Source organism: Phocoena sinus, chromosome 20 (genome assembly GCF_008692025.1).
Source record: "Phocoena sinus isolate mPhoSin1 chromosome 20, mPhoSin1.pri, whole genome shotgun sequence".
In the NCBI taxonomy this organism is placed as follows: domain Eukaryota; kingdom Metazoa; phylum Chordata; class Mammalia; order Artiodactyla; family Phocoenidae; genus Phocoena; species Phocoena sinus.
In genome coordinates, this window is record NC_045782.1 from 46,082,965 (window position 1) to 46,103,673 (window position 20,709).

The following is a 20,709-nucleotide window of genomic DNA, read 5'->3' on the forward strand; positions in this document are numbered from 1 at the left end:
AATTTTTAAATAAACTGCGTGTGCAAAAAAATAAACTAATAATAGTAATGATGACCTTCCACAAGTATTATGAGGTTACTATGATGATTAAATTAACTGATTCATTTAAAAATTGTTTAGAACAAGGTAAAAACATTGAGTGAATGGATAAGAATGGACAATTCACAAAGGGAGAAATACTGTACAAATGCAACAATAAATGTTAAAAAATTCACCCTCACTAGGAAACAACAAAATGCAAAATAAAAGCACATGATCCCTTTTCATCCTTTAATAGATAACTTTATGTTGGTAAAGATTTCAAATATTTAAATCCAGTCTTGGCAACAATGTAAAGAAAAGGACACTTTGATATACTGTGGATGGAAACATAAGGTGAATTTGAAGTATCAAAAGCCCACCACTCCCACTTCCTGAAAATTACTCTAACAAAGCATCTGGAAATTGCACAAAGAGGTGTGTCAAGGATGTTTGCTGGGCTACTTGCAAGAGTACAAAACTGGACAAAACAGGAGTCTACACACATCTGCCTCTCACTGCTCCTAACACCCAGTAAAATAAAAGTACAGCTGCACAAAATGGAAAGTCCTGACCAGCTGCAAGAATAGGGAGAAAGCGGTTGTAAAGACTTCTGGGAGAGGGACTTCCATGGTGGTCCAGTGTTTAAGACTTCGCCTTCCATTGCAGGGGATGTGGGTTTGATCCCTGGTCAGGGAGCTAAGATCCCACATGCCTCATGGCCAAAAAAACCAAAACATAAAACAGAAGCAACATTGTAACAAATTCAATAAACACTTTAAAAATGGTCCACATCAAAAAAAAAAAAAGGACTTCTGGGAGAAAGGCAGCTCCAAATCAAGCAGGCAGAGAAGGCCATGTCATAAATGCCCACCTGCACAGCCAAGGAGAGCTCAGTCAGCAGGTGCAGTGGGGCCCAAAGCAGGGAGGGGCCTGCAATCGCTGTAGCCCTAGAATCACTCACCAGGGACCAAACTCTGAACAAATACTTAGGTAAATGAAGGATTCTCCATACAGCTGTTACAATTGCTAACAGCTATAAAACAGGAAATTGACAGTAACACAATAATAGTGGGGAACCTTAATACCTCACTTACACCAAAGGACAGATCATCCAGACAGAAAATTAATAAGGAAACACAAGCTTTAAATGACACAATAGACCAGATAGATTTAATTGATATTTAAAGGACATTCCATCCAAAAACAGCAAATTGCACTTTCTTCTCAAGGGCACATGGAACATTCTCCAGGATAGATCACATCTTGGGTCACAAATCAAGCCTCGGTAAATCTAAGAAAATTGAAATTATATCAAGCATCTTTTCTGACCACAATGCTATGAGATTAGAAATCAATTACAGGGGAAAAAAACTGTAAAAAACACAAATACATGGAGGCTAAACAATACATTACTAAATAACCAAGAGATCACTGAAGAAATCAAAAAGGAAATCAAAAAATACCTAGAGACAAATTACAATGAAAACACGACAATCCAAAACCTATGGGATGCAGCAAAAGCAGTTCTAAGAGGGAAGTTTATAGCAACACAAGCCTACCTCAAGAAACAAGAAAAACCTCAAATAAACAATCTAACCTTATACCTAAAGGAACAAGAGAAAGAAGAACAAACAAAACCCAAAGTTAGTAGAAGGAAAGAAATCATAACAATCAGAGCAGAAATAAATGAAATAGAAACAAAGAAAACAATAGCAAAGATCAATAAAACTAAAAGCTGGTCCTTTAAGATAAATAAAATTGATAAAGCCTTAGCCAGACTCATCAAGAAAAAAAGGGAGAGGACCCAAATCAATAAAATTAGAAATGAAAAAGGAGAAGTTACAATGGACACCACAGAAATACAAAGCATCCTAAGAGAGAACTACAAGCAACTCTATGCCAATAAAATGGACAACCTGGAAGAAATGGACAAATCCTTGGAAAGGTATAACCTTCCAAGACTGAACCAGGAAGAAATAGAAAATATAAACAGACCAATCACAAGTAATGAAATTGAAACTGTGATCAAAAATCTTCCAACAAACAAAAGTCCAGGACCAGGTGGCTTCACAGGTGAATTCTGTCAAACATTTAGAGAAGAGCTAACACCCATCCTTCTCAAACTCTTCCAAAAAATTGCAGAGGAAGGAACACTCCCAAACTCATTCTATGAGGCCACCATCACCCTGATACCAAAACCAGACAAAGACACTACAAGAAAAGAAAATTACAGGCCAATTATCACTGATGAATATAGATGCAAAAATCCTCAACAAAATACCAGCAAACAGAATCCAACAACACATTAAAAGGGTCATACATCATGATCAAGTGGGATTTACCCCAGGGATGCAAGGATTCTTCAATATACGCAAATCAATCGATGTGATACATGATATTAACAAACTGAAGAATAAAAACCATATGATCACCTCAATAGATGCAGAAAAAGCTTCTAACAAAATTCAACACCCATTTATGATAAAAACTCTCCAGAAAGTAGGCACAGAGGGAACCTAACTCAACAAAATAAAGGCCATATATGACAAACCCACAGCAAACATCATTCTCAATGGTGAAAAACTGAAAGCATTTCCTCTATGATCAGGAACAAGACAAGGATATCCACTCTAGCCACTATTATTCAACATAGTTTTGGAAGTCCTAGCCACAGCAATCAGAGAAAAAAATAAATAAAAGGAATACAAATTGGAAAAGAAGAAGTAAAACTGTCACTGTTTGCAGATGACATGATACTGTACATAGAAGATCCTAAAGATGCCACCAGAAAACTATTAGAGCTAATCAATGAATTTGATAAAGCTGCAGGATACAAAATTAATGCACAGAAATCTCTTGCATTCCTATACACTAACAACAAAAAATCAGAAAGAGAAATTAAGGAAACAATCCCATTCACCACTGCAACAAAAAAAATAAAATACCTAGGAATAAACCTACCTAAGGAGGTAAAAGACCTGTACTCAGAAAACTATAAGACACCAATGAAAGAAATCAAAGATGACACAAACAGATGGAGAGATATACCATGTTCCTGGATTAGAAGAGTCAATATTGTGAAAATGTCTATACTACCCAAAGCAATCTACAGATGCAATGCAATCCCTATCAAATTACCAGTGGCATTTTTTACAGACCCAGAAGAAAAAATCTTAAAATTGCTATGGAGACACAAAAGACCCCGAATAGCCAAAGCAGTCTTGAGGGAAAAAAATTGAGCTGGAGGAATCAGACTCCCTGACTTCAGACTATACTACAAAGCTACAGTAATCAAGACAATATGGTACTGGCACAAAAACAGAAATATAGATCAATGGAACAGGATAGAAAGCCCAGAGATAAACCCACGCACCTATGGTCAACTAATCTATGACAAAGGAGGATATACAATGGAGAAAAGACAGTCTCTTCTGTAAGTGGTGCTGGGAAAACTGGACAGCTACATGTAAAAGAGTGAAATGAGAACACTCCCTAACACCATACACAAAAATAAACAAAAAATGGATTAGAGAGCTAAATGTAAGACCGGACATTATAAAACTCTTAGAGGAAAACATAGGAAGAACACTCTTTGACATAAATCACAGCTAGGTCTTTTTTGATCCACCTCCTAGAGTAATGGAAATAAAAACAAAAATAAACAAATGGGACCTAATGAGACTTCAAAGCTTTTGCACAGCAAAGGAAACCACAAACAAGACAAAAAGACAACACTCAGAATGTGAGAAAATATTTGCAAATGAATCAACGGACAAAGGATTACTCCCCAAAATATATAAACAGCTCATGCAACTCAATATTAAAAAATCAACCCAATCAAAAAATGGGCAGAAGACCTAAACAGACATTTCTCCAAAGAAGACATACAGATGGCCAAGAAGCACATGAAAAGCTACTCAATATCACTAATTATTAGAGAAATGCAAATCAAAACGACAATGAGGTATCACCTCACACCAGTTAGAATGGGTATCATCAGCAAATCTACAAACAACAAATGCTGGAGAGGGTGTGGAGAAAAGGGAACCCTCTTGCACCACTGGTGGGAATGTAAATTGGCACAGCCACTATGAAGAACAGTATGGAGGTTCCTTAAAAAACTAAAAATAGAGCTACCATATGACCCAGCAATCCCACTACTGGGCATATAGCCAGAGAAAACCATAATTCAAAAAGACACATGCACCCCAATGTTCACTGCAGCACTATTTACAATAGCCAGGTCATGGAAGCAACCTAAATGCCCATCGACAGACGAATGGGTAAAGAAGATGTGGTACATATACACAATGGAATATTACTCAGCCATAAAAAGGAACGAAATTGGGTCATTTGTAGAGACGTGGATGGATCTAGAGACTGTCATACAGAGTGAAGTGAGAAAGAGAAAAACAAATATCGTATATTAATGCATACATGTGGAACCTACAAAAATGGTACAGATGAACCAGTTTGCAGGGCAGAAATAGAGACACAGATGTAGAGAACAAACGTATGGACTCCAAGGGGGGAAACTGGCTGGGGGTGCGGGGGGGGATGAATTGGGAGATTGGGATTGACATATATACACTAATATGTATAAAATAGATAACTAGGGGCTTCCCTGGTGGCGCAGTGGTTGGGAGTCCGCCTGCTGATACAGGGGACACGGGTTCGTGCCCCGGTCCGGGAAGATCCCATGTACCGCGGAGCAGCTAGTCCCATGACCGATGGCCACTGGGCCTGCGCACCCGGAGCCTGTGCTCCGCAATGGAAGAGTCCGCAACAGTGAGAGGCCCACATATCGCAAAAAAAAAAAAAAAACAGATAACTAACAAGAACCTGCTCTATAAAAAAATAAATAAATAATTCAAAAAAAAAAAAAACACCCCCCAAAAAAAAAGAAAATACTCCAACTTACGAAACAGAAGCAGAGGAGCCCTTGTCTGCATCCATTTGGTCTGAAACACGGACAGAACCAGCAAGATGAAAAGATCAAATTACAAAGAAAAGCTGACCCCAGGGGAAAGAGGAGAACTCCGGGAACAATAGAGAACAGCCAGAACTCAGCTCAGAGAGACTCGGAAAGACAGCACAGCACTCACGGAAGAACAGAGACCAGGAAAGCAGGTGATTCCAGTGCTTCCCTCAGCAACCCCCCACCTCCAAACTCCAGTAAATCAACAAAGAGAAACAAATCCACAAGGAAAAAGAGAACAGAAGAAACAGTAGCTAAGAGACTTCAGCAGTGACTTCCAAGTTGTAACTGAGCTGCACAGGGGAAGTACAGAAGCAGAGCCCAGCGGTGGGTCACAGCCGGGAGGCCAGAGGCCTGAGGTGCCGCGGTCAGCCCAGGGTAGGACAAAGGTGCAGCTGAAAACAGGAGGAGTGGTCCAAGGCTCCAGGCCACAGCACCGTGCCCATACAGGCAGAAGACTAAAGGTTTACTTTTTTTTTTGAATAAATTTATTTATTTTATTTTTGGCTGTGTTGGGTCTTCCTTGCTGCGCACGGGCTTTCTCTAGTTGCAGCGAGCGGGGGCTACTCTTCGTCGCGATGCGTGGGCTTCTCATTGCGGTGGCTTCTCTTGTTGCGGAGCACAGGCTCTAGGCGCGCGGGCTTCAGTAGTTGTGGCTCGCGGGCTCTAGAGCGCAGTCTCAGTAGTTGTGGCACTCGGCCTTAGCTGCTCCGCAACATGCGGGATCTTCCCGGACCCGGGCTCAAACCCGTGTCCCCTGCACTGGCAGGCGGATTCTTAAGCACTGCGCCACCAGGGAAGCCCTAAAGGTTTACTCTTGCGAATGGAGAATACCACAGTCACTAGCCATATTTGGGTTTTTTTAACTCAAATCAAATAAAATTTAAGATTCAAAGAAAAAAACAAAAAATGAAATAAAATTCAGTTTCTCAGTCATACGGGCCATATTTCAAGTGCTCCACAGTCACATGTGGCTAGTGGTGACCTTACCAGACAGCACAGATCTAGAACATTCCATCACTGCACAGAGCTATCCTGGACAGAGGTGCCCTGAAGAGTAGCTGAAGGGCTTAGAGCTGGAAACCAGGCTTGGTGCCCGACTCAAAAGGTAATTCTGGGCTAGGAGGCCCACAGCAGGACCCTCCTCACAGGGCCCAGCAGCTAGGTATGTGCTCCCCAGGGAGGAAAACCGGACCTGTAGGACAACTTTGAAATATACCAAACCAAGGACAAGCAATCTTATAAAGTAAAAACAACTGTCAAAATAAATTCAAGAACATCTTCTACATGCAAAACAAAGATCCAAAAGCAGAACTATTAGGGAAAAGCTTAGGGACCCAGAGGATCACTCTGGAAATTCACAGGCACACCAGAAGAAGGCAGAGCAGAGAAACAATCAAAAACTCACCAGAGGGCTTCCCTGGTGGCGCAGTGGTTGAGAGTCCGCCTGCTGATGCAGGGGACACGGGTTCGTGCCCCGGTCCGGGAAGATCCCACATGCCACGGAGCGGCTGCGCCCGTGAGCCATGGCCGCTGAGCCTGTGCGTCCGGAGCCTGTGCTCCGCAACGGGAGAGGCCACAACAGTGAGAGGCCCGCGTACCGCAAAAAAAAAAAAAAAAACTCACCAGAAGTAAAGCTCCCTGTACCAAAGGATGCAAGTGTTCAGCCTAAAATTGTCCAGCTAATGCCCAGCATAAGAAAAAAAGCCTAGCGCGAGTCATACCCTCCTAAAATATGAGGTTCTAGAAAAGCCTCCTGAAAAAGAAACTCAGATTTGGACATGGCATAACTGGATGAGGGAAGACGATGGACCCATGCCTTCCATCCCCACCCAGCCAAGCTGCCAACCACGCATGAAATGTATTTATTCTGCCTGAGATAGCTGAGAGTTCAGAACACTTACCTTGTACAAAACCTGTTAAAAAAGAAAAACCAGGGCTTCCCTGGTGGTGCAGTGGTTGAGAGTCCGCCTGCCGATGCAGGGGACGCGGGTTCGTGCCCCGGTCCGGGAGGATCCCACATGCCGCGGAGCGGCTAGGCCCGTGAGCCATGGCCGCTGGGCCTGTGCGTCCGGAGCCTGTGCTCCACAACGGGAGAGGCCACAACAGTGAGAGGCCTACGTACCGCAAAAAAAAAAAAAAAAAAAAATTGCAGAAAAAAAAAAGAAAAACCAGCACGCACAGCACCAGCCCACTTTTTAAAAGGCACCTGTGTGCACACTGAGGCTAACCCTTGGTGTCTCCCTGGTGATGTGTCTAAGATCTCCACAGCCCTGGGGGCAAGCAGCGCTGATGACCCCATATCACGGGCAAGAAAACTCAGGCACAGAGCAGCTAAGTGGCAGAGCTGGGATGTAAATCTAGGTGGTCTAGCCCCGGGGTTTGTGACCCCAACCCCCATACCATGCTGCCCTTCAACTGAAGTTACTATCGCTACCTTCCTCCTTCTCAAGTTCACTGCCACGAGCAGGTGTTACTACTGTAGGCCCCACTAACCAGTAAGACCCGGGCACTTTATCCTGATACCCTCTGCTTGTGCGCAGGCGCGCACACACATACACAGACACAGACACAGACACACACACACACACACACACACACACACACACACACACACACCATGCACCAAGGCCTCTGCGATCATCTGTAACTGAACGATCAAAAATCAAAATCCTCAGCCTCTATTCTTACCTAGGTGTGGGTCCAACAGGTGAGGCTGCTCCTGGTATTTGTCCATTATTACTGAAAAGAAAAACAAGGTGAGAATTAACATGCACATGAGCCTCGGAGACACTCGAGTTTTCCCACGCTGACTTGCAGGGCAGCTCCCAAGAGCACAGGCCAGCTGGAGTGAGCCCCCACCCACCCACTTCCTCAGGGCCACTGTGCCCTGGCCTCTGCCCTCTGCTTGCTCAGCACACCTTCCTCTCAGGTCCTCGCTTCTTCCTTCCTTCACGGCCTGCTGACGGCCAAGCTGAGTCCTCCCCTTCATTAGACACACACCTTCCACGCCCTTCACTCTCCTCTGCCGCACACACCAAGCCACGTGCCCTCCCAGCCCTCACACCACGGCCTCCTTAATCCCAGGCAGCCTGGTTTCCACTCCTACCAGCAGCTAGAACTGCTCCTATCAGATCCCACGACCACTTGGGTTACGGCAGTTCTTATGCGCCACACACCTCCACACCTGACCACTCCCTAGGAATGGGAAAGTGGGCTTTCTCTGGTCCCTGGATATACACCTCACCCTCAGGACAGTTCTACACCAGAGGTGTTTTCAGTGCTAACCGCAGCCGACAGCCAGAGAAACAGCACAATCAAGCATCTAGCCCAAGTGGCAGAGAGCTATTCAAGCCCAGGGCTGCGTTGCCGAAGTGTGTGCTCTTTCCACTCAGCCAGCCACACTGCCCCCTCCTGAAGTTCAGAGTTGTCATTACAAACCCATGAAGACAAAATTATATAGAAATTTCTTTACCTAAAAGGGTCCTCGAGGACGGTTTTACTGAATCACAAAACCCTACGTAGTTATCTAACCACGGGATCCTAAGGAGTCATCTGGAAGTTACCCGTTATAGACAACTACAAGGGTCCATCTAAACTTGGAGAACCTAGACTAATGACTAAGCATCCGACGGTGCGCCTATCCGACATCCTGCGCTGTCCTGCACAGTCTTGGCCGAGCCATGGGCGCTGCCTACAGCTAAGGCTCTGGGTGGGGGCCCCACAACCGCACAGCCAGCCCGGCCCCCGCCCGCTCCAACCTGTTCTCGCCTCTCCTGCTCCCACTGCCCCGTCCACACAGCTGTCTCGGAGGAAATGCTCTTTGCCGTGGTCCCAGGACAGGCTGGAGACAGAACTTGGAGACGAGCCGCCCAGAGGAAGTCCACCCGCCCCCTCCTAACGGAGGTCGGCCAGCAGGCCCACTGCCCTCCACCTCTCACGCGCGCGCCCGTGTCTGGAACCGCAAGAAAGGAGACCTGCACAGCCTGCGCTGCCCCCTTCCCTCCTCCGGCCCGCACGCACCCCGGAACCGCTCCAGGGCGCCCTCCCGGGCCGCGCGGTCTCCAAGCACCGCCGGTAGGCGGCCGAGCAGCTCCTTCGTCTCCGCGCTCTCGCCGAACGACTCGAGAGAGGCGCAGCAGGCCAGCGCCGCGTCCTCCGCCGCATCCTCCGCCCGGTCCTCCACCGGATCCTCCACGGCGCCCACGGCCGGCTCCTCGCTCAAGGCCATCCTCGGCTGCCGGACGGTGCCCGCAGACTCGCAGCCGGCTCCACACGCGCGCGGGGCGCGGGGCGCGGGGCGTGGGGCGTGGGACACGAGGCACCGAACGCTCAAGACTGCTGAGACAGAGAAGACGGCAATAACGCCGGCCCCGCCCCACGACCTCCGACCTTGCGCGCCGGCCCCGCTACAGAGCGCGCCGGCCGCCAAAATACTGCGCGCGGAGGCGGTGCCGACCCCGAGTGAGGCGGGGCCAGAGGGCTGGGTGGGGTGACAAGATCCCACAAGCCGGCTGCGCAGCCTTCCCCGAGCACGCGCGCTGAGTTCAGGTCCCGGGGGTCTTTCTGCAAAGCCGTCTGCAGGCGCGCAGGGCTGCAGTGGGAGCGGCTCCAGCCCGCTAGACAGGCACTTTCCAGACAACAGATGAGTGGGCACTCGTAAAGCCCCGAAACAATTGGCGATTCGGGAGGAGTGATAACGGCGCGGCTCAGGTCTTCCGAGACGCACACACGGGTGGCCGAGGTGCCCGGCAGCCCCGCCCCTACACGGTGGCAGCCCGACACGCCGACCCCCTGGATACCCCGACCCCCTGAGCACTCCAGGCACCCGCCAGGGCACACCCCCTACCCAAGGCTACCGCCACACACACACACACACACACACACACACACACACACACACACCCTTCTATTCGAACAAAAAACACCAGCTGCAAAACGGAGTGCGGGAGAGAAGCTGGGCAGTGGCTAAAGCACATGGTGGGGGGGGGTCTTTCTTCCACCTGTCCACCTCAGTAAGATGGACTTGGAGCCCTGCTCAGCCCCAGAGATACTGCTCAAGAGGTGCACCCATCTCATGGTCCCCAACTCTGCCTAAGCCAGAAACAGGAGACCCGAATCCACAGGGGGCCATGACACCAAATTCCACCTAAGCAAACCCCAGATCTGTGTGAATTTCTGTACAACTGTCATGAAAGTATCCAAACTCCAAGTTCCCCCCAGACTGGAATAGGTAATGAGCCTGTCGGAGACCTTTCAGGTAGTCTGGGCCCCCATAAATTAACCCAGCTGCACGGAGGACGGAGACGCAGGTGAAACTAAGACACACACAGTTCCATCTCTGAAACCACCGTGGGCTTTATTCATCTCTGAAGCCACCTCTGGTACTGCCGCCCTGGTCCTTTGGCAAGCGGCTGGGCAGGCGACACAGGCGGGCTGCTACTTGAGAAGCTTCCTCATGGTGCCCAGGGATGGGCTCCTGTACTGCTTTCCGAAGTGGTTCCAGTGGTTCAGGTAGTTAAAGAGCTGATAGAGCAGCAGCCGCCTGTCAAACCCTGGAGCCTTGGGGACCTTCCGGTGGTAGGCGGTGAAGAAGGGCCTGGGAAACCCCCCGAACATCAAGGCAATCGCCAGTTCAAACTCAGAATGACCGTAGAAGGAGGCCGGGTCGTAAATAATGGGGCCGGTGTCGTCCTCGGCCACATTTCCTGACCAGAGATCCCCATGAAGAAGAGCGGGGACAACCTCTAGGCCACAAAACAAATCTGGGATCTTCACCTAAGAAAATAATTATTGTACACAGTTATCACAGGCCTGGGAGCCACAGTCTCCTCATCCAGTACTTGGAAATAAGGCAAAGACGACCTTGTGTTTGCTCAGGGTCCAGCCACCACTTTGTACCAAGCCCAGGGATAAGGATCCTCTGACTCTAGGGAAATGTAATTTTGTCTTAGTATTTACTACTAATTTAGGTCTAGAAACGCTACAGTTTAATGATTTCCATACAGTAGAGAACCTCAGAGGTTATGATTTCATTGTCATGTGGAATATGAACTGTACAGCCTGAGTGGAGTCTTTTTGTTGTAACTTAGCAAACTTTCTGTGCTATTCTTTTATTTCACAGCACATATATATCTGCACCTCTTTTGTAGCCTGATTACTTCAGCAATGAGTTAAATAAAATTTCTTTGATGCATGCTGATAGACTGATATGCGAGTTCTGTTTTTAACATTTTGAGAGTTACGTTTTGAAACCAATCACTTTGGTTTCAAAGTGCTACCCACACCTGCTCTAAGAGGTAAGACGTTGCCTTGGTGAAAAATACAGCATAAGAATGGACAAGAAAGTAATAGTAAATGCCACCATTTACAAGCCAAACACCTACATTTCACATGAGCAAAGTCTGAGGTTAAGTACCTGGTGACCAAGCACACGTGACAGGTGCACTCAGGGATCAAGTATGCCCTCAGGTCCCATCCCCTTCTCAATTTCCCCATCAAGCCAATAGTCAGGACACTTATGGGTCCACGACTTGACCAGCTCTGCTCCAGGCTCAGCAGTCCCCACTCTGGCTCTGTTCTAGCAGGGGGTCCCACACAAATGTGGTAGGCTCATAAGAGAACAACCCCTCTCCCAGAGGATAACTGCTGTGCCCACCTGCAGCTGTGACCAGAGTTCTCGTGCCTCTCGGTCAGCATAGTCCTTCTCAATGAGGTCCAGCTGTGCTTGGAGCCGGTGCCGGGTGAAGAAGGTTGGCCAGTCATCCTGCCACTCGTTCACCTGAGCAACAAGGGAAAGGAGGGGCTGGTGCTGCAGTTGGTGGTCACAGGACAGAGTTATGCATGACATCTGCCTAAACCCTAAAGCAACCACTAAAAGAGCACAGCAAATGTTATCGCTGTCCAACAAGGGAGATAAGATGGAATCATTAAAAATACTTACTTAGGGACTTCCCTGGTGGTGCAGTGGTTAGGAATCTGCCTGCCGAATGTAGGGGACACGGGTTCGGGCCCTGGTCCGGGAGGATCCTGCGTGCCGCAGTGCAACTGGGCCCATGCACCACAGCTGCTGAGCCTGCGCTCTAGAGCCCGCGAGTCACAACTGCTGAAGCCCACACACCTGGAGCCCGTGCTTCCCAACAGGAGAAGCCGTCGCAGTGGGAGGCCTGCGTGCCGCAAGGAAGAGAGGCCCTGCTCGCCACAGCTGGAGAAGGCCTGCGCGCACAGCAACGAGGACCCAATGCAGCCAAAAATAAATAAGTAAATTATTTAAAAATACTTAGGGGGCTTCCCTGGTGGCGCAGTGGTTGAGAGTCCGCCTGCCGATGCAGGGGACATGGGTTCGTGCCCCGGTCTGGGAGGATCCCACATGCCGCGGAGTGGCTGGGCCCGTGAGCCATGGCCGCTGAGCCTGTGCTCCGCAACGGGAGAGTCCACAACAGTGAGAGGCCCGCGTACCGAAAAAAAAAAAAAAAAATACTTAGGGCTTCCCTGGTGGCACAGTGGTTGAGAGTCTGCCTGCCGATGCAGGGCACACGGGTTCGAGCCCTGGTCCAGGAAGATAACACATGCCGTGGAGCAACTAAGCCCATGCGCCACAACTACTGAGCCTGCGCTCTAGAGCCCGCGAGCCACAACTACTGAGCCCACGTGCCACAGCTACTGAAGCCCATGTGCCTAGAGCCCAAGCTCTGCAAAAAGAGAAGCCACCGCAATGAGAAGCCCGCGCACGGCAACAAAGAATAGCCCCCACCCACCACAACTAGAGAAAGCCCGCGCACAGCAACAAAGAGCCAACACAGCCAAAAATAAAAATTAATTAAATAAATAAAATTTAAAAAAAGAAAGCTGGAGTAGCTATATTAATATGGAAGTAAATTTCAGAGCAAAGAATATCACCAAGTATAAAGAAAGTCATCTCACTATGGAAAGGAAGTCAACTGATGAGGAAGATATAATAATCCTAAATAATTATGTCCCTAATATATGGCAAATAAGCACATGAATAGATGCTCCACATCCTTAGTCATCAGGGAAAACAGAACCTCACTGAGATACCTCACAATCACTAGGATGGCTACAATTTTAGAAAAAGGAAAATACCAAGTATGTGAGGATGCCGAGGACCTGGAATGCTCATACACTGATGGTGTGAATGTAAAATGGTATAACCACTTTGGAAAATATTTTGGTAGTTTCTTAAAAAGTTAAATATAAGCCTACATTTGACCTAGTCATTGGCTCCTAGGTATTTACCCAAAATAAATGGAAGCATTTGTCCACACAAACTCTTGCACATGAAGGTTCATAGTGGCTTTATTTGTGAAAGCAAAACCCGGAAACAACTCAGATGTCCATTAATGGATAAACACACTGTGGTTTATCATACAATGGAATGGACTTTTGACACAGGCAACAACATGGATGATTATCAAAATGTTTGTGCTAAGTGAAAGAAGCCAGACAAAAAGGAGTACACACCATATGATTCCATTTATATTAAATTACACAAAATGCAAACCTATCTATGGTGATAGAAAACAGATCAGCACTTGCCAGGGGCAGGGAAGGGCAGGAGGAAAACATTACAAAAGGGCAGGAGGATACTTTTTTGGTGATGGATATACTCATTGACCTGACTGCAGTTAGCGGTTCACAGGCACATATATATGTCAAAACTTACCAAACTGTACATTTTAAATAGGTGCAGTTTATGTCAGTTATACTTTAATAGAGTTGTTTAAAAAAAAAAAGATGAAAAGCTTATTTTATACAAAGGGTTACTCTGTGAACTTCCTTAAGGGAGGAACTTTCCGGAGAGCATGCATCTCTGGTCAGCATCCTCAGCATGGAGACTCCCTGTGCAGAGGGTTGTGGTGGCCGAGGCCCTGTGTTCACCCCCTTGGTGCTATGTGCACCTCAAGAGAAGGCGGGAGACCCCCTCCCCAAACAGCCTGAGGTCTATGGGATGGCAGGCCCTCGTGCTCCATCTGCCTGCCCAGGCCCCTAGTGTCCCAGCCTCGGTCTACCTCCTAGATGACCAGGTCATGAAGACACAGCTGGAGACCAGCACTGGCTAGCCCTCCACCTGAACCAATGGGCCATGATCCCCTCACCCACGAATATATATGACCTTCCCCTGAGCTACCAAAGGCGGGGCCGCCTGGGTGCATAGCTGGTGGGAGGACCCAGCTTTCACCTGGACCAGGTGGATCAGGATGTGTGGCGGTCAGGGCCTATGCTCTGAAGCCAGACAGGGCCAAACCCTGGCCCCTCCGCTTACCAGCTGCATGACTCAGGTACCACCTGGCTTCTCTGCACATCATTTTCCTCATCCACAAAACGGGTCAATGGCAACCCGCCTCCTGGTGTTGCGATGGCAACTGGGGAGTTGAGTCGGACACAGCAGCAAACAAACTGTGTCAGTCCTCTGACCGAGCCAATGGCCCCAACAGGGCTCAGCTCACTAGGTGCCACCATTCAGGGCTGCCCCATGAATGGCTGCAGCCCCTAAGGGTCCACTCAGTCCTCCCAAGGAGCAGGGAGCCTCTTGAAACTTCAGGCTGGTCCATCCATGCTATGTCCATCGGACACTACATCCAGTACCATCTTGTCACAGCACAAGGAGGTGGACCAGGTGTCCTCCCGGGTTTCCTGCCCCTTCCTGGCTGGGCTGCAGCTAAACTAGGTTGGTTCACTGATCCTGGACTCTGAAGGGGCACTCGGGGGCTGCCTGTGTCCCAAACAGGCCAGCCCCATCCTCACCTGCTTCACACATCAGGGTTCTGTGTACACGTTCATTCCTCAGTTCTTGAAAAGCCACTGGGTGAGGTCAACCAAATCTCTGGAGACTCATAGCTCTTAAACTCAACATCTGAAGCAGGATAACAAGCCATATTTGGCCATACTGGGCTGGGACCACACTATTGTGCTGGTCACTGGCTCCAGACAGGTGTGTAACCCCCAGGGGAGCTGGCTTCAGCAGAGATTCATAGGGTCTTAACAAGCCTGGTAAACCACCAGGTACAGTTCTAGGGACCCCAGATGTGAGGGCTACCCCTTGAATAAGATCCCTAAATCTGCCTCCAGCTTCATAAGGATCTTGCCTCTAGTGACCTCCACCCGGAAGAACAGCCCTCTGCCCACACCCGGCAGACATAAAAGTATATCTATTGTACAATATGATTCCATTTATACGAAATGTCCAGAATAGGCAAACCCTAAAGACAGAAAGAGATTCATGGTTGCCGGTGACTGAGGGCGGGGGAATGGGGAGTGACTACTAATGGGTATGTGGTTTCTCCTTGGGGTGATGAAAATGTTTTGGAGTCAGATAGTGGTGGTGGCCGCCTAACACTGTGAATATACTAAAAATCACTGACCTGTACACTTGAAAGGTGACGTTTATGTCACTGAATTACCTCTCGACAGTACTAATAGTTTTTTTTTTCAATAGTACTAATAATTTTTAAAGGCCCCAGGAGACGGGCTGAGTGACCAGGACTTAGTCCCTGACCTCTAATGCTGCCTTACCCCCACCCACTTCCGTCCTCCACACTTAGCACATGCCCTCCTGTGATATGGCCTTTGCACCTGCTGTTTCCTCTGCTCAGAATGCTCTTCTACCTGCCCCACAGCTCCCCACCGCCTCTGAGCTCTGCTCAGTGAACCTCGACATCTACTCTCCCCAGCCCATTTATCACAACTCACACTCTGCTTTCAGAAATCAGGTAGTCAGGGGCTTCCCTGGTGGCGCAGTGGTTGAGAATCTGCCTGCCGATGCAGGGGACACGGGTTCGAGCCCTGGTCTGGGAAGATCCCACATGCCGCGGAGCAACTAAGCCCGTGCGCCACAGCTACTGAGCCTGCGCGTCTGGAGCCTGCGCGTCTGGAGCCTGTGCTCCGCAACAAGAGAGGTCGCGATAGTGAGAGGCCCGCGCAACGCGATGAAGAGTGGCCCCCGCTCGCCGCAACTAGAGAAAGCACAGAAAGCACAGAAACGAAGACCCAACACAACCAAAAATAAATAAATTTATAAAAAAAAAAGAAGAAATCAGGTAGTCAGACTTGCTGGTGCCCAGTGGACTGGCACTCTGTCACACACAAGGGGTGGGGTGACCAGCACTGGGGCATCAGGAACTAAGCAGAAGCATCCTCGCCCAGGCACTCACCTGTGGGATGAAGCCGCAGCACGTCACCGTGTGGAAGCCGAACTTGCTCACATACTTGGGACCGGCACCCTCAGCCCTCTGGCCTGTCAACAGAAAGTGCTGCTTGGCTTTCTCTTAAATGTCAGACCTCAGCAGAGCATCAGGATGGGCCTGGGCTGCACTGCTGGAACATGGGTGGCTGAGGTTATACTACACATGGTAGCAATTGGTCCACACATGGACCAGCAAGGACACGCCTATCTCAAGCACACTGGACAGCAGAGGGGTCATGAGCTGATTCTACTAGCTTATCATCAAAATGCTTATTTAACAATCTCTTTTTTCACACTGCAGTCTACAGGCAGGTGGTGTGCAACCCAACCCATTACTGAAATATCCCCCCTAAGCACCAACCCAGGGTAGATGCACCCAGGTCAAGGGTGCACAACAGCAGTCTGAACATACCCACTCTGTTCTCCTCCTCCCGCAACTTCTCCCTGAGCTTCTGGTTGTAAAGGTGCAAATCTGCCATCTGGTCTCCAAGTTTTGATGCCTGACTGAGGAAAGAAGAAATGCAGCCAATTAAAATAAGAAACAACAACCAGCTCGCCTGTTCCATTTTGAGAAATGTTTTAAATACCTTAAAAACTACTCTCTGTTCTTTAAAAACTGACAAAAATGAACTGTAGGCAATGACCTCCAAAAAACAAAATAGTATAAAACCACCAAGAGGGGTAGGCTTCTGTTGAAGCCCACAGAGGTACTGGGAATTAAGGGACAAATCAAGGGAAAAAGTAATGTTAAGTAGAGTAAAAAAAAAAAAGGCTCCCAATTTTTGTAAAAACAAATGTAAATCACATATAAGAAAAAGACTGGGATGATAATCACACACCAAAATGTAGCAGTGACCGCTCCCTGCTTCTGGGATGATGGGCGCCTTTAGTTTTCTTCACATGAGTTTGCGTCTTCCACCATTTTTTAAACAATGAACATACATAACTTTAATAATTAGAAAAAAAATTAAGGACTTCAGATAATTACTAGATCAGACCTCACTGCCCAAACTGAGCTGGCACGGGTGCCCTCTGAGCACAAAGCAATGGATGGTTCAAACACGCTTATCTGGCACAACTTTGTGGAGCCAAACTAACCTCGGACTCTGACCCTGCATGGAAAGCAGGAGCTCCTGCCTCCATCAGGGATGGCAGCTGTGGTTCTGGGCCCTGCCTCTGCTCCCTGCATGGAGTTGTATGGGCAGCTCAGCAAGAGGCTGCTCCCCCTCTCTCATCTTCCTCTCTCTGTCTCTCTCTCTCTCTCTCTCACACACACACACTCTCTCTCTCTCTCTCTCTCTCTCTCACCTGCTCAGGCCCCTCATCTTCAGATGCTCCATCACAAAGGCAGCCCCACCTCCAGGCAGGTCAATCACCTTGATAGGCTGAGGCGCCCGCACCAGGCCGGTGCTCCGAAGAGCCTCCAGGCTCGCCATCTCCCCCTCAAACATCTGACGGGCCTGCGTCCAGAACATGGCCATGAACTCCGACGCCAGCAAGGGCTATGCAGCCAGGTTGAGGCTCACAGCCCTGCACAGAAACCACCATGTGAGATCGCAAGCACCCAGGACCTCCAGTTGCTGAAAACTGGCTGGGGAGCAAAGCATCAGCCCCCAGAGGGTGGGACGCAATGTGGCCCCCTTTGGATAGGAAGGGGCTGCGCCGAGAGCTTAGGGTGGACAGGATGCTGAGGCCTGCACCAAGTGCTTGCTCTGAGAGGTAAGGAAGCACAGGCCATGGGGGGGTGGGGTGCTGGGGGTGCTGGGAAACCTTCGGGTGCTAGGAGTGCCATGGGGGTGCTGGGAGGTGCTGGAAGTGCCATGAAGATACTGTGGGGTGGTGGGAGTGCTATGAGGTGTTGTTGTAGACCATGAGGGTGCTGGGGGTATAGTGGGGTGCTGTGGGGTGCCACAGGGTGCCATGGGGGTGCTGGTGGGGTGCCTTGAAGTGCAGGTTAGTGGAGGGTATGGGGCTGGGCCTGGGTCCCCTTCCAGGTTACCTGCCCCCACGATGCCTTGAGCACTTACAGCAAATGAGAGGCAGCATAGGGCAGCATGGGGGGGCATGCCAAAGTGACTGGGGCACACACTTGGGGCGGGGGAAGGCAGGGGCTGGGAGGTCCAGGGCCAGTCCCCAGAGGCAAGCACCCACTAGGGCCTGGAGGCTGGGAAGGAGCCATGCACCCCACCCAAGAAGAAGACAGTCACTCCCCAGGGCAGCGGAACAGCCTCCACTGGGACCCAGGGGTCTTCCTACTTCTAAAAAATTTTGTACAAATATCCCACTTTTAAATTAGGTGAACTCTCACCTTAGGTACACTACATCTGGGTTAAAAATGTGTTTGTTGGGCTTCCCTGGTGGCGCAGTGGTTGAGAGTCCGCCTGCCGATGCAGGGGACACGGGTTTGTGCCCCAGTCAGGGAAGATCCCACATGCCGTGGAGCGGCTGGGCCCATGAGCCATGGCCGCTGAGCCTGCGCGTCCGGAGCCTGTGCTCCGCAACGGGAGAGGCCACAACAGTGAGAGGCCCGCGTACCGCAAAAAAAAAAAAAATGTGTTTGTTAATATGGTTTGTGAATACCTCTGGCTTATAGAATTAACCTTTGTGAACAAGATCAAAGCATCTATTTCCACACAGGAAAAGAATTCCATCCTTTAATTCAAGGACCTGAGGGGAGAATGTGCAAGGTGTCCTCCTAACTGCCAATCCACACCTAGAATCATGGAGAGAGGTGTCCAGTGACCCCCCAGCCATGCTCCCAGGGTGAGACCCCAAACGTACAGGGGAAGAGGACACCTGGGCTCCAGATTGCTTACATCCTGAGGGCCTCACCTATCACCTGTTCTCGTGTATGATTGGTCACCTCCTGTGTGCCAGCACTGAAGGTTTCAAGGGTGAAAAATGGGATCCCAGCCTGGAAGAGCTTTCAGGAACCAGCTGCGAAGTTTCCAGGGCCAGCGTGAACCCTGAACCCAATACCGCTTCCCAGTGGGTGGGCCTCATCGTTTTGAGGGATTTGGGTACTGAAACCAGATTCTTTAACAGTTCCTGGTGCCAACAGAGCAGGGATGCCGGACCAATGCCGACCCACTGTCCATCCTAAACGTTGGCAGTGCTGCAGGGGGACTGGAGGGGTCACTCTGGGATTTCCTCCAGCCCACAGCCAACACCCCCTCCCCACTGCCACATCTCAAAGGGGCCTGGCCCACAGAGCACCAGGGGCCTCCTTGGAGCTGCCCACCAGGGCCAAGGGAGCGCCATCCTCAGCACCTGAGGTGCACACACTATGGTCAGTTTTCTCCATCTGTAAAGTGTTACTATTTTCCATGTACATTTAACAGCAATATTTTAAGCAGGCAATGGAAACCAGGTACAACACAAGCATGGCCTGTGAGTAGAAGGAACAGAAGAAGCCGGGCCCTCTGTGTCGGGCAAGGGTTCTTCCTGCCTCTTTCCATCTGCCAGGGAGGACCCAGGGGCTGTGGGGAATGGAGTCCAGAGCTGAGCCCCAGGGGAGTGGCAGAAGAAGCCCAGGACCCCAAGCTTCACTGCCCCCCATGCTTGAATGGTTGAGAAATTAAAACAGACACCAAAAACTCCTGTGCATCCAGGCAAAAGGAAGTAAATTAATCCCGGAGCAGACAAAACCTCGGAATCCCACAGAAAACGCTTGAGCCTCTGCAAGGCCGCAAGCTGACCCCGGGGCTGTGACTGCCAGGCCTGGCCCAGGACCAGACCACAGCGCTCCCTCTCCCTGAGCCCCTGAGCCCCCTCACCACCTTCCTCTCCTCCCCCCCCTTCCTTCCAGCCCTCCCCCACCCTCAACCCCTTCTCCCCTCCAGCTCCAGGGGCAGGCTCAGGCCGCAGGGAAGGGTGGGGTAGGATGGGATGGGGTGGGGGGCACGCACCAGCGTCCTGCGGTTGACCTTGATGAACACGGGACCGGCATCCGTGTCGTAGGCGCGTCCCTCGCTGATGCAGCCGGCCCCGGGGCTCCCGAAGGCGCGCAGGGTCGTGGTGCGCAGCTCCGCGCGCAGCAGCTGCTCCATGGGGCCGGCGGCGGGATGGGGGACGGGAGACACGGGGACACGGGGGACCTGGGACCGCGCAGACAGCGGGCCCAGACGCGAGCTCGCTGCTGCCGAGGCAGCTGTCCGCGGGGGAGGCGTCTGTTTGGCCTAAGGGCTCCCAGCGCCCGGGTGTCCGGCCTCCCGGTCTTCCTCCCGCAGGAGAGTGAGGGCGGGGGTTCAGTCAGGCTGGGCAAGCGCTCGCCGCCTCCATCCCGTAGGCCAAGCCGGGCGGACCCAGCGCTATGGGAGGAGGGTGGAGCTCTCTGATAGGGGGACAGACGTGGGGGCGGTGCCCTCCCGTGTGTCCACAGTCAGTGAGCCTGGACCCGGCTGGGACTTGCCCAGGGCCCTATAGGGCCTGACCTCCCTGCACAGAGGCCCCCTGAACCCTCTCTGAGCCTCGGCCCAGAGCCCTCCCACCCAGCAATACCCAGGAC

At 50.1% G+C, this 20,709-nt stretch overlaps 2 protein-coding genes across 4 annotated transcripts in view; both read right to left on the reverse strand.

Moving 5' to 3' along the window:
* TBCD (tubulin folding cofactor D) overlaps positions 1 to 9,417 on the reverse strand; it is a 177,890-nt gene extending 168,473 nt beyond the window's left edge. The window contains exons 1-3 of one of the 3 annotated variants that reach the window (XM_032616853.1): positions 9,023 to 9,364; positions 7,691 to 7,741; positions 6,904 to 7,116 (exon numbers count right to left, since the gene is read on the reverse strand). In XM_032616853.1, coding sequence (XP_032472744.1) covers positions 6,904 to 7,116; positions 7,691 to 7,741; positions 9,023 to 9,230 — 472 coding nt within the window. In that variant the 5' untranslated portion in view covers positions 9,231 to 9,364. Of the gene's footprint in view, positions 1 to 6,903; positions 7,117 to 7,690; positions 7,742 to 9,022 lie in introns of all 3 variants that reach the window. The other 2 variants (XM_032616855.1, XM_032616854.1) reach the window with 2 other exon arrangements.
* Positions 9,418 to 10,332: 915 nt separating this feature from the next.
* Positions 10,333 to 20,709, reverse strand: FN3K (fructosamine 3 kinase). The gene is made up of 6 exons (XM_032616704.1): positions 20,111 to 20,709; positions 17,511 to 17,662; positions 16,615 to 16,706; positions 16,171 to 16,253; positions 11,658 to 11,780; positions 10,333 to 10,777 (listed from the first exon to the last, which is right to left on the reverse strand). Exons 1-6 carry the CDS (start codon positions 20,249 to 20,251, stop codon positions 10,439 to 10,441), a joined length of 930 nt encoding a protein of 309 aa, XP_032472595.1. The 5' UTR covers positions 20,252 to 20,709; the 3' UTR covers positions 10,333 to 10,438.

What these genes read in the sequence shown, in the direction of transcription:
- FN3K (XM_032616704.1), bottom strand. Translation starts at nt 20,251, where the DNA reads ATGGAGCAGCTGCTGCGCGCGGAGCTGCGCACCACGACCCTGCGCGCC. An exon ending in AGGTCAACCGCAGGACGCTG is followed by an intron (nt 17,663 to 20,110) that starts GTGCGTGCCCCC and finishes TTCTGGACGCAG; the next exon opens with GCCCGTCAGATGTTTGAGGG. An exon ending in GCTGCGGCTTCATCCCACAG is followed by an intron (nt 11,781 to 16,170) that starts GTGAGTGCCTGG and finishes CTTGTTGCTCAG; the next exon opens with GTGAACGAGTGGCAGGATGA.